Source organism: Quercus suber, unplaced genomic scaffold (assembly GCF_002906115.3).
Source record: "Quercus suber isolate HL8 unplaced genomic scaffold, Cork oak 2.0 scaffold_281, whole genome shotgun sequence".
Lineage (NCBI taxonomy): Eukaryota > Viridiplantae > Streptophyta > Magnoliopsida > Fagales > Fagaceae > Quercus > Quercus suber.
The window spans coordinates 365,648-379,538 of record NW_027069737.1 but is presented as its reverse complement, the minus strand read 5'-3'; the positions used below and the strand labels follow the sequence as shown (position 1 = coordinate 379,538).

The following is a 13,891-nucleotide window of genomic DNA, read 5'->3' as shown; positions in this document are numbered from 1 at the left end:
GGAGAAAATTATTTTATACTTTAAGAGCCATTTTTCCTCATCTTACATGGATGATAGATCTCATATCGAAAAACCAAATTTGATAATACTAGGTCCAATCCGTGTTTGGATTTAATCATATTTTTTGCTTGTTCCCCTTTTAGTTCCCCAACAAAAAAAGAAGACTTGATTGGATAATGGCCTTATGTTTTGAACACGTATATAAGACATATGCCCTCAAATAATTTTTCTACCTAGATGAAATGTCTAGATTTTGTTGAATGGTACCGGGTTTAATACTGAGCTACATGCATTCTTTAGAGTGAGAGGTAAGTGGTCAATTAAATTATTATTATGTGCTAATAAATGTATGTTTTCTCTTCGTCTTCCTACAGGTATTAGAGAACTTCAAGCATGAAACAAACACCTAAAAAAAAAAAAATCTCAAAAAAAAAAGAAAAAAAGAAAAAAAAAAAAAAGAACAACCATTTCAATTAGGAGGACAACTACCAACAGAAGATGCAATGCTCATGGTATCATCATCATCATTAGCCTTTAAGTTTCCTGCAATAGAACCATTGTCTTCCCCATCTGCATCAATTATACAACTCTCATCACAACTTGGAGTGGCATTGGGCCTCTGAACTTTCTTGATAGGAGAAAAATCAAGACATGGGGTTCTTTTAGCACCTGGACGAGACCAAATCTTTCTCAAGAACTCAGCATTACCTTGTTCATGAGTCCTGTCCTGATCAAAAAATTGGTTTTGAAGGACACCCCACTTTTCATTTCTCCAATCCTGTGGCACCCTTATAAAATTAGACCTATGGATAGTGAATTCCTTATAGTCTCCACCAAGTTGCCTATCCTTGAAGTTGTCATCACCTTGAGACTCCAACAATGTTGTTGCTATCCAGTCATTGTCGACACAATACTCAGCAAGATCACCAATTTCCATATAACCCACAAACTCCATAAGTGGTGGACAAGGTCTAACAATGCAAATTGGAACCATCTTCTCCACCTTTTCACTACTGTATTTGACAGTAAACCAATGCCCTTTTTCATCTTCTACCTTTGTTATTTCAGCAAGGCACCATGCACCTACTGGCTTAGCCACCCTACTGTTCAATACCTCAACTTTGCTCCCTACATTGTATTTCATCGTGGGTGTAACTTTCTTTGATAAATTCATGGGTGTAAACTGCAAACTCAACAGCGCAATCACACGCAAGAATATAAGAGAGTTTGAAGCTTTTTTTCTGTTCTTATAAGTTATAAAGCTCTCCAAAAAACCAATCATCAAGAAAATTTCGCAACAATATATATCTGCGGGGCATTGGAGGAATAAAGATTCTCTAGAGTTTGTATGTAACTCAATTACATAGTTCTTAATATCTCAACCATTTATCGTAAAAATTAGTCAGTATGTATTAAAATGTAAAGGGAGTGGCATAATATAAAACCATTTGTTTAAACTTGAATGGTTGAGATTTTAAGCATAGAGGAGAATTAGATTGGAAGAGGTGGCTACAACTTTAGTGATTTTTCTCGCTGATGATTCCCTATGTTAATTTATTTAGAATTGATCATTTTTTTTTTTGAAATTTTAATGCTATATATATATATATATATATATCCTGGTGGTCGTGGAGCCACTATTCTGGCGGTTCAGTCATTAATTCTAGCAATACGGTGGTTGAAGACATTGATTTGGCGACGGTCATCAGAGCCACTATTCCAACAATTGGCCCACCGGTGATGGCAGTACGATGGTTGGAGACACCAATTTGCCGGTAGTCACCATAGCCACTATTTTGGTAGTTTGGGCACCATTGGTGTTTGTCGAAACCACTATTTTAACAATCCACCCACCGGTGGGTCACTATTTGGCAATACGGTGGGCAGCGAGACCAATCCGGCGGCGTTCATCGGAGCCACTATTTCGTCGGTTCAGCCATCGGATCTCCACCACAAGCAGCTTCATTGGCTGAGCCATTAGTGTTGGTAGTTTATTTAAAATATAAGTTTAAATTAAAAAAGTATGACCATTAGGGAAAATAATAAAAAATTGATGACGAATAAATATTTTATTGAAATATCTTGTAAACTACATAAATTCATATATGTGTTTTGTAAAAGTGAGGGTGTAAAATAGAAAAATAGGGTTTTTGTGTGTGTGTGTGTGTGTGTGTGTGTGTAAAATATACAAAATCTTTTAGAAGAGCTGATACGGTTGCTCTTAAGGTGAAAAAAAAAAAAAAAAAAAAAAAAAAAAAAAAAAAAGACTACCAATTTTGTGAATTACAACAATAGATCTTTATTATCTAATGAGAAATTTCATTGTGTACAATGGGAAGCAAAAAAAGAAAGGCAGTCCCCAATCTCCTGACTAGTGGCAACACACCCCTCTTGTTGCATTACAAAATTGCAATGCTATTTGAAAAGACATACCAACTATTCAAGCTTCTAAACTATAAATTGCATAGCAATTTAAGAGGGGAAAAAGTAGTTCACTGTATAGGCAGATTTCTTCTTCATTTTCTTTTTTCTTTTTGGTAAAAATTTTCTTCTTCTTTTTTATTATATAGAGGTAGAGCCTATAAATAATTTTGCTTGTTTGATTTGAGCCTCTGAGGTTGATAGGTGGAGTTGTGCATTAATAATTTATGTTATAGTAGTACTTTATTTTCTTTAGGCCATTAGGGTGTATCATTTCTTATGGATACTTAGGGGAGGGGGAAGGGTAAATGTTGGAGTTTTAGTCTTTAGGAAGAAATTTTACACATATGTACTTAAATTAGGCTAAAGTATAATTTTATCTCAAAAAAAAAAAAAAAAAAAAAACCTAATATCAACAATTAATACAAAGTCTACAAAAAAAAAAAAAATGAAGACAATTAGGAATTATTATTAATTAAAATATAGAGAGTCTATTTCACGATTAAGATTTTATTTTTTGGATATCACTACACTATAATTAATCTTTAACTAGAAAATGGTGAAATCTATGGCTATGCCTATACTTTCAGGATCTTCCTCAACAAGTATTGAGAATTAATTTCAAGGCCCATTTGGCGAATTAGGTGATGGTGAATCTATTTCAAGCCCCATTTGCTTTGTACTTAACTCTTTATTTTCCAAATCCTCATTATTATTTTCAGCACCTAGTCCACCTCTGCATTGCAGTGTCTCCTCGCAACCTCTTCCGTAAGGGTTGGATGGTGGAGGCAGACAGCTCGAACCAGTACAAGTTGGTTCATCGCCTTTTATTAAAGGTCCATATTGAATAAATTTAGCATTTGCCGCTTCAATGAAGATCATTGAGCAAAGCAAGAGAGTGGCAATGATGATAGCCAATGCTTTGGGCATGGCCATGTCTTTGAAGCAAATTGGTTTAGGACCTCACTGATAATAAGAATAAAAGTGCAAGCTAGACATGAGATGGCGGTGAGAGGACTAGTTCAAGATGGGTTTAAATGAAGCTTGAATTTAATGGGGGAGTTTCAATTGGTATGAGAAATTAAGATTAAGTTTCAATTATTAATTCTCTTTAATTACAATAAAAGTAACTTCACCCGGCAACATATTTATTATATATGAAAAGGCTAAGTTAACAAGATTTTTTTTCTTCTAATTTTATGTTTTTGAGAATAAAATTAATATGAATTTTGATTGAACCACTAATGTGGTATTTAAGAAATGAAATCTTAACCGTGAAATAGACTCTCTTTATTTCAATTAAAATAAAGACATTGTATTTCATTTTGCTAGAAACTAAGAATTAAGTAAAAAAAAAATAAATAAATAAACTTAGACCCATTTAGGCCTAATATTTCATCTTCAATTTTCATCAAAATTAAGTCTTAAATTACCAAAATAAGTAGTTATCAAAAAATTACCAAAATAAGTCATATTAACAAATTCAAATAAAGTTTCAAAACCCAAAAAAACACATATATTTGGTTGAAAGTTTTATCAACATTATTTTCATCAATTTAAGCTTTAATAAGAAAAATGTAGAACCCAACTCAACCCAATTAAATAAATAAATAAATAAAATTCAAGGTATTGTGATTGTTTTGATGAAGCAACAACCTTAACAACAATTCATTCTCGTACTCTTGTACGACAACCATCTTTCACACAAAGACAAGGGGGTAATAAGGTATTTTCAAAACCTTGTTCCTAGAAATTTGGAATTTTTTTTTTGCATTTAATATTATTTTTTAAACATTTGCATTAGTTGTCAAGTTTGCAAAACTATATAACAAACTAGTATCTCGAGACTTTAAACATTAAACTCGAGTTTCTAACACTCGAGATTCAAGGAATGATACGCTTACCTGGACAGAATATCCACCTGGAACTCGAGTCCCAAAGACTTGAGTTCCTGTGCAGTTCACCAGCTTCCCATTTCTTCTTCTTCTTCGACATTCTACATGTTCTCCAGATCCAAATCTTCTTCTTTCTCAGATCCAGTTTTGATCTTCTTCGGAGTTCTACATCATCTGCGTTCTCCATCTCCAGATTTTCTTCTTCAAATCTAGTTTTCTCCAGGTCGTCTTCTTCTTCTTCTTTTTGATCTGGATCTTCTTTTCCTTCTCTTCTACTCCTTTTCTCCTTCTTCATCTTTAAATCTGCTTCTATGGAACTCGAGTCTCTCCAACTTGAGTTCCACGTGACTAAATTGCTCCACGCTAGCAGTAGATCTCGAGTTTGAAAGACTCGATTTTGTCATCGATCTCGAGTTGAAAACTAGAGATGCTAGTTTACAAAATTGTTTCAAACGGATGTTAACTTATTATATTCTTTCCCCTCACTATGCTAGCCTGCAAATTACCTCCAAAAATTTACAAAAAACAGTAAAATACAAAAAGTCAAAAGAGTCATATAAAATTGCAGAGATGAAGGTTGCTCTATTTGCAAAGCCAATTACAGCCTTAGCAATCACTCTGAGTAGCACCATTGGGTTTATGCTACTATCCCACTCACACCAACAACTATCTTCTCCAAAGTCAAAGACCCATTCACATTCAATGGCTAACAATCGAAGCTTTATTGTTTGGCTACATAGATTAGGGGACTCAGGCCCAGCTAATGTGACGCAAGACAACCAAAACAAAATTGAAATAACGGAAAAATAAAATATATGACCTAGGAGTCAGCACCTAAGCTTTGCTTGGAGTAAGCACCAAGCGGGGAAACCACTAGGAGTCAGCACCTAGGTAGACCTCGAGTTAGCACCAGACCAAAAAAAGACCAAACGACCATTGTTTTCATCCATTAAAATATCAATTATCTCCTCAAGGAGTACAATAGGTTGCTTATAAAGGATTACTAAACCCTAATTCTAATTGGCTAGGAAACCCTAATTGCCTTATTATGAAAATAACCTTGCTTCCAAATTAAAATATTAATAGCCTAATAAACTATTAAGACCTAAAATATAAAAATACAATTGACTTGCAAACATAAATAATACTAAATAAAAATCTTCTTGCGTCTCCTGTATCATTCTCCTCTGGTTGGAGAAAACTATACCTTGAGTTTTAAAGCATTGAAGGATTAGGATGTTGACAAGTAACACTTACTTCAAGTCTGGAATCACCTTAAGGAGCACAAAGAAAAGAAAAACCTTGAATTCCACCATGTCAAACTCATTTGGAATAACAAAATCAATGTGTGGAATTAGTATAATCTTTTCTTGAACTTTATGAACCATAGGAATCACTGTGGTTTTAACCTCTTCAACTTCACCAAGATGTAGATCTTCAAGGACTGTGGAGGGTTGATCAGAAGCACATTCAAAAACTTCAACTTTCACATCATGTGCACCCTCTAACATAATACTCTCTTGAGGCACCATCTCGTCACCTTGCTGCTCTTCAATAGATTCATTTCCTTGCACGCCTGTTAAAGCAACACTTGTCGAGGCATGTACGTCTATGTCAACATTAGGCTTTGGTGTTGCTGGAGGATTCTCCATGACCAAGATATCTTCATCAATGTCGTCTTCTATTGGGGTAGCAATAAGTTCATTGTGATCAAGTATCCTTGGTTTCCCAATTGAACTGGATTGAGTCTTCTTTTGCTTTATCTGAGCAATCATGTCTTGAACATCTTTCATGAGCTTTACAGATAATTCCTTTAATTCCTTGATAGATTGTTCAAAAGTGCATTGAGGACATGAAATGGGATGAGGATGAGAATTCATCGTATTTGCTTCAACTTGAAAAGTGCCACACTTAGATTGGGGTAGATACTTAGCTTGATAGTATAGTGACAAATACTCATCACAAAACTTTTCTTTCATATATTCCCACACACTAATGGTAGGTTCATAATTCTTATAGCGGAAATATTCAAGATTCTCCCAAAACCTTTGTGCTTTACCTCTTAACTTCAACTTGGCATACCTAACCTTTTTGTTATCTGCAAAATTTGCTTGCTCAAAAAATTGCTCCATCCCATTCATCCAGTTGACAAAATATCGTGAATAAGTTTCATAACCATCAAAATATGGTGCTTCTAATACTACCATGATTCTTTAAAATAGTGCTTCAACAAATAGCTGCTGTGATTTTCTCCTTGGTAGTGGCCAACTTACTGCACTACAGTCACGGGCTTGGCGCCTCCAGTGAGTGGGTCTGTTTGCACAAAATGGATCTGTGGATAACAACTTAAGGGCCTACACTGGCAGCAACAACACTTTACTCTTTTTTTTTTTTTTTTTTGCAAAATAATAAAATACACTGTGTGGTGGACTTAAAACATTACAGACTTTAAAAGACACTCAAACGACATACTCTAAAAGGAACTCAACCCACGGACTAAAAACAGAAAGACCACAAAAACTAAAAGATACCCGCGATGGGCTTGCGGTGCTTAGGGACCGGTGACTGTGGCAGTGCGAAGACGGGGCGTTGGCATCGATGAGGAAGACAGCGGTAGCAAGACATGGAGGAGTGGTGATGATGGGGTCGGCGACGGTGGCTGATGTGGTGCGACGGCAGCGATGGGCTCGTATCTCTCTTCTCTCTTTGTGGTTGCAAGGGATTTGGAGACTTGATTGTGGGGTTTGGACTAGAGGTTTCTGGTTGGCTTCAAAAGCTGGGTTTTTTTTTTTTTTTTTTAATGGGAAACACAACTGTATGACAACTTTCTTGCACCAAGTAGAAAAAATGACAGAGTCAACCCTCTGGTGGAGAAAACACGATGGTGAGGGATTTTTTTTTTTTTTTGGGTGATATTTTCTAGCTCTTTCTTACGGTGATGCTTAAACAGATCGGTGTTTGCTCTGATACCAAATATGACGCAAGACAACCAGAACAAAACTGAAATAATGGAAAAATAAAAGATATGACCTAGGAGTCAGCACCTAATAGCCTTGCTTGGAATCGGCACCAAGCGGGGAAACCACTAAGAGTCACACCTAGGATAGACCTGGAGTCAGCACCAGACCAAAGAAAGACCAAACGGCCATTGTTTTCATTCATCAAAATATCAACTATCTCCTCAAGGAGTACAATAGGTTGCTTTTAAAGGATTACTAAACCCTAGTTCTAATTGGCTAGGAAACCCTAATTGCCTTATTATGAAAATAACCTTACTTTCAAATTAAAATATTAATAGCCTAATAAACTACTAGGACTTAAAATATAAAAATACAATTGACTTGCAAACATAAATAATACTAAATAAAAATCTTCTTGTGTCTCCTACATCACAATGAACCCATCAAATCCCTTTTCACTTCTCCAGAATTCAAAAACACAACTTGGTCTTTCCCTTTTGCTTCTTCCAATTCAGTCACTTGTAACAGTAAGTTTGAATCTTTGTTTTTTTTATTGGTTTGATAATAAAGTTGTTGACTTGAATTATGACTCTGCAATTGCATGCTCAACCCCATTGAAATTGAAATTTGTAAATGTTAAATTTATTGGTTTTTATTTTTTATTTTTTTTTATTTTATAATGGATTGGACTCAAAGAGGAATTCAAGTGGTAGTATACTGATAAATTCAAAATTCGAACCAAATTCGGAAAAAACCTTAGTAGTAGTATACAAATACACAAACACAAACTGCCTATATAATGATTACTACCTATATAATGATTACAAATTTAGTTTTACATTTCACCAACTAAACAAACACAAACTACCTATATAATGATTACAAATTTAGTTTTGCATTTCACCAACTAAACAATGAACATGGCTTCCTCTTCTTTTACTCCTTCTTCTACGTACGTTGACATTTTAAAATTGTGTTTCTACGATTACCTGGTTCAAAAAACATTTTTTACTGCTGAAGAAAAGGGGAGTCTACTGCTCTTACTCGGATTTAGTGTTTGAGATTTTGAGCCGGTCAACTTTAATTTAGTATTTGAGATTTGAGATTTTGAGCCGTATGTAGTGTTTGAGATTTTGAGCCGGTCAACTTTAATTTAGTATTTGAGATTTGAGATTTTGAGCCGTATGTAGTGTTTGAGATTTTGAGCCGGTCAACTTTAAAAGATATTGGGGGGTTCCAGGCTAAAGCCTGGAACTTGCTAACTTATGATACGAGTTTCAAGCAAGAAAATTCTAAAAAAACGAAAACGATTTCTGGATTTTTCATTCGGGGTTATGCAAGAAAACCCGTTTCCGAGTTTGTTTCCATCAATGCTTTGGATTGTGACTCTAAACTCTCTCTTAACTTCTTGCCCGGTCCTGTACAAATCGAAGCCTCCACTAAACAAGGTATTCTGTTGTGCGTGAAGAGTTCTGAAACAAGAATTTTGGGAGTACCTGAGTATTTTGTTTGTAAGCCCAGCACAAAACAATGGCAGCAGATACCGAATCCTAAAACATGGTCAAAGGATGTGCGATGGTGGTGCTTAGATCAAATCCATTGCCCTATAAAATTGTTCGGTTTTCAGAACCCAAGTTCTCAGGCATCAGTGACAACTCATGCTATTCTCTTTGGTGTGAGACTTTTGACTCGGCAACATGGGCATGGAAAAAATTAGAAGATAGGGTAAGGTTTCCCGAGTACGAGTTCTGGAGACTTGAGCCTGCTGTGTCTGTTTGTGGTTCATTTTATTGGCTTATGACTAACAACCAGATATTCACGTTTCATGAAGATACGGAAAGTTGGACCATATTTGATATCCCTAAAAGTTTGTGCAAGATAAATTATTTTAGTTACATGAAACTTGTAGAGTACCAAGGGAACCTTTGGGACGGTTTGTAAGGATATTGATTTTATACAACTTTGGGTGATGGAGACAAAAACAATAAAATGGATTGAGAGAAAAACAGTGAGCTGAGTGGTGGAATGGAGTGCTTGTCCCACAGCCTTCTACAGTACTGACATTGCAGTCAGGAAGGGCTGTTACAGTGTAATATTCTGCAACTTTAAACGGTGCAGTTCGAACGTGTTCAACATGCAGAGCCATCCAATAGAAATCCATCTGTTAGAAGTTTTTCCCTTAATTTTAATCCGACTTAGAACCTGTTATCTATAGTTCTTTGTTGTATTTTCTTGTTTAGTATAATTTTTTCTATTGTTTTTTTTAGGTGAGGGATATTTTTATAAATCTATCGATGTGGTAGTTTAATGTTCTTTGTTTCAGTTTAAATTTGGATTTTAATCGTCATTCATATATGTGGAACTTTTTTTCTTTTTCTTTTTTTCAGGGTGGTTTTGTCACGTTTTCTTATCTGTATCAATCCTTGTTCAAAAAACATTGTTTAAAGGCCTCAATGCTATAGAGCCAATCTACTATCTCAAGGTGGTAGACTCGCCTTGATCAAATCTGTGCAGCCTTGCCTGTAGTTGGATAGTACAACCTAGCAAGTGCTGATATTTACCTAGCCATTTTTGATAAGAGAATTTCCAGGTATACCAGCGGTGTACTTGAGAAGCAGTACATCAATCTCTCAAATTACAATACTCTAACATATCTAATAAATTAGAGATATTTGACTATCAATTAGAGCACCTATCATCCTACTGTAGTCCAGGGGTCTCGAGGCCATTATAGTTTCTGACTTAATCAAATTTTTTATTTGGATTATTCAAAGGATACTGTAAAGGGAGCATAAAGGTACGCTAATAACAACAAATTGAAATGAAAAAGTATAATTTCTTTTTTAGTCACTAATGCACTGTGATATGTACCATCTTGACTTTCAAGACATGAGATTCATAGCTTATAGAGTAGCAAGAAGTCACCCTAAAGAAACTGATGTAATGGCACAATAAATTAGACTTTCAGAATTATGATTCTTGGCGGTACTTGTTCATGTAAATTCTTCTATTCATACAATTTTTGCTGAAAACTTCAAATTAAAAGAAATAAAGACATAGATGCCATTTTCATTTGGTTTGTTGATGGTCATTGTACTCTTAAAATATTCAATCCTGATTAACTTCTGATGTTGCATGTTGTAAATGGCGATAAATTATTTTCTGGCTATGGCCTTTTTCCTTTGTGAAAACATGGATTATTGATCTGTCTTTGGCTCCCGTTTCATTACTAGAGGGATAAACATTTTGCTTCATTATCATAAAAGTATAATTTTTTCGTTTGTGTTTCATCATTCTGGGTTGAATTTGTTGGTCCATGGGTATCCTTTATGTTTTTTCCTCATTGGTTCTTCTAGAAGACATATTCAGGGAGTTCAAGGTTTTCTGCATGGCTTGTAAATGCAAAATTTTCACATCAAAGTAGAATAGCAGATATAAGGTCATCCCTGGAAAATGCCCTTTGGTCTATGAATTAAAATGATACTAATAAAAAAGATATTGTTCCATATATTCAGAGTAATTTCTAACCACTACAAATTTATATAATCATTTAAAGTCTTTGGGATGTCCAATTATGCTGTTACTGTCCAATTTAAGTGTTGATTTTTCATTATTCATTAGTTCTCTTCAATTATCTCTGGGCCTTATCATAGGGAGCATTACTTTCTTGGTGTGGCTTCCTTGATTTGTATGTTAATAATGAGTAACATCAAGCTACAGAGCATGTATCAGCATCGGCATAACAAGTTAAAGACTTACTCATTCTGATGAAGATAGTTTTAATATTTTCTTCATTTTAATGCCATTCTGTCTTTGCTTCTCCTTGTAGATGGTGCTGTGATGCCTTCATGGTTTGACGTTCATGAGCTCCCTATGACAGCTGTAAGTTATGCTTCCCTCTTTCTCTTTTTCGGTTTATATGGTGAGTTACATGCATACACTGTGGGTCTTGAACCTACAAGCTACAACCCCACCTTCCACCATACTCTTACAAGGGAAGGATGTGTTATTTAGCTAGAGCTCATTAGCTTGTTTTTAACTGCTTAAATCTCTATGTGAGTTCAGTTTGCACGATGACATATGTGTATGAAATCAGTAAGTCTAACTATACAAAGAGCTGCGGTACTTGGAATCGTGGATAAAGACAAGTATGCCGGGTTCTTCTTAAAGACTTGGTGGAACAAGTCCTGTTATATGCATTGGTCTTTGGTTTTCTGATTTGTCATAAAAGACTTGGGTGGAACAAGTCCTGTTATATGCATTGGTCTTTGATTTTCTGATTTGTCATACAATTTTTACATAACGAAACTTGAACTTTCAAGTTACTTCACATATTATGATGAACCTATATCTAAAAGCTATTTGAAATTACTTTTAAAATATGCAAAGGTCCTTACTTTAAGCCCACTCATTAAGCTTGGCAAGTATTCATGTACTAATTTTAGAATAACTATGGTGGAGAAAATTATTTTATACTTTAAGAGTCATTTTTCCTCATCTTACATGGATGATAGATCTCATATCAAAAAACCAAATTTGGTAATACTAGGTCCAATCCGTGTTTGGATTTAATCATATTTTTTGCTTGTCCCCTTTTTAGGTCCCCAACAAAAAAAGAAGACCAGATTGGAAAGTGGCCTTATCTTTTGAACACGTATATAAGATATATGCCCTCAAGTTTTTCTACCTAGATGAAATGTCTAGATTTTGTTGAATGGTACCGGGTTTAAAACTGAGCTACTTGCATTCATTAGAGTGAGAGGTAAGTGGTTGAAACTTGAAAGTTCTTTGATTTAATTTAATCACCTTATTTTTAAGTAGCCAATTAAATTATTATAATGTGCTAATAAAAGTATGTTTTCTCTTCATCTTCCTATAGGTATTAGCGAACTTCAATCTGATTTTTTTTTTAAAAAAAGAACCTAAACTTCAACTAATGGTACTCCCCAGGCCTGCTAACAACGAACTCTTAGGCTAGCTAATCAGTTGAGTGTCTTTAGGAGAGAACTATTGAGTGTCTTTTTTGGATTCTCTTTCTAGAGTGGCTCAAAAGTTACAATTATTCAAGCGCTAACTTATATCTGATTTACCTCTAGTTGCGTTTGGTATGGAAATTGGTAGCATTCACACAGCGGCGTGCACTGGCGTGTCACCATCTTGAAGTTGTTAAGACTTGGAAGAGACCACATTTGCAAAGTACCTTTGGAAAGAAAAGAGTTAATGAGTAACTTTATGGATTCTTTCCACGCTGAAGGAATTTTTTCTGCTTAATAAGGGATATAGAGCTACTCTAGCATTTGACCACTTGTGGGACATTTACGTTTTGCTTTTTGCTTAATACAAATTGCACTTGATTATGAATACAAAGTTAAGAGAAAGAAAGCTAGAAAAGGAAAAGCCACTCTCCCAGCAAGGTGAAAGATTCACTTATGGTCCGTTTGGATGGAGGGGAGAAGGAGGGGGAGTAGAGTAGTGTTGGTTAAAAATAAGCTAATTTTGTACTAAATTTACTCTATTCTACTTTACTTCCCCTCCCTCTCCTTCAATTCAAACGGACCATAATCCTGCTAACCAAAGCCATAAAGAATATGCTTAAAAGAGAGAAAATTTCACCATGTACTAGCAATTGCTTCAATAGATATATCTTATTTCCATCAATAGCTCATAGAGGCATTTCAACAAACAATCAATTGCATTTCAATTAGAGTCACTTCAAAGACAGGAAGACACCCACAAAATTAAATGAGATATAGAGGAACCCATGGATAAGTCACACAAAAATACAAAACCCACAAACAAACCCACACAATTCCATTAAAATTTTGTTCATGAAAAATTCGGCCTCACCCAACAAAAAGGGAAAACACACCGATACATCAGAAAACTCCAAAAATTTAAATACAACTCACAATGATCTGACATTGGCATCTCTCTCTCATAGTGGCAGCATTAGCTTTGTAGTGGATAGACTCTTGCAGCCAAGAAAATCACAGTGATAAAAGTTGTTCCAGAGAGTTTGTATCACTTTGTCCAAATAAAGGCTATTCCAGAGAGTTTGTGTATCAGATGCTTCACTCAAATTGGGGTAGTTGGTGGCAGATTTAAAATTTAAAAGCTTGAGGACGAACTTGGGGTATTGATGAGGAAGAAGAAGGGAGATCTTCTTATAAGATACACCTGAAGAGAAACGCCAGATTCAAAAACTAACCGTTGCTAAATGCACCATTTTGTAAAAAATAAGTTGCATTTTTTTCTTTTAGCTATGACCCCATGAACAGTAAAAAAGGACCCACAAAATTAAGCAATAGTCAATTTTCAGCATGCCAAATGCACGACCAGTGTGCATTTGGATGCACTTTGTTGATTGCTTATTTATATATTGAAGGTTAAGTAAAAATTACAGGAAACTTTTATGTCTTTGTTTTTGTGTGGGATTGCCAAAATAAGCTCAAAATGCTAAAATGAAAAACCAACTTTATTTGCCAAAGCACTATTAAAATCAAAAGACTTTTAGCAGACCTCCTAACCTTAATACTACTTGAACCAACTTAGCCATGCACAACATCATTCTTGGCAGTAAACATAGTAGCACGAAAATTGTGTAGGAACTAGGGA

At 35.1% G+C, this 13,891-nt stretch overlaps 1 protein-coding gene and 1 long non-coding RNA gene across 2 annotated transcripts; one reads left to right on the top strand and one right to left on the bottom strand.

Moving 5' to 3' along the window:
- Positions 1-469: 469 nt before the first annotated feature.
- On the bottom strand, positions 470-1,144 carry LOC112007433 (uncharacterized). Its single transcript, XM_024039777.2, has one exon. It carries the CDS (start codon positions 1,142-1,144, stop codon positions 470-472), a length of 675 nt encoding a protein of 224 aa, XP_023895545.2.
- An 8,307-nt stretch (positions 1,145-9,451) lies between these two features.
- On the top strand, positions 9,452-11,848 carry LOC136071045 (uncharacterized). The gene is made up of 3 exons (XR_010632357.1): positions 9,452-9,866; positions 11,106-11,158; positions 11,342-11,848. It is a non-coding gene; the product is annotated as an uncharacterized LOC136071045 (long non-coding RNA).
- Positions 11,849-13,891: the final 2,043 nt, after the last annotated feature.

Coding starts and splice junctions, on each gene's coding strand:
- LOC112007433 (XM_024039777.2), bottom strand. CDS start 1,144: ATGAAATACAATGTAGGGAGCAAAGTTGAGGTATTGAACAGTAGGGTG.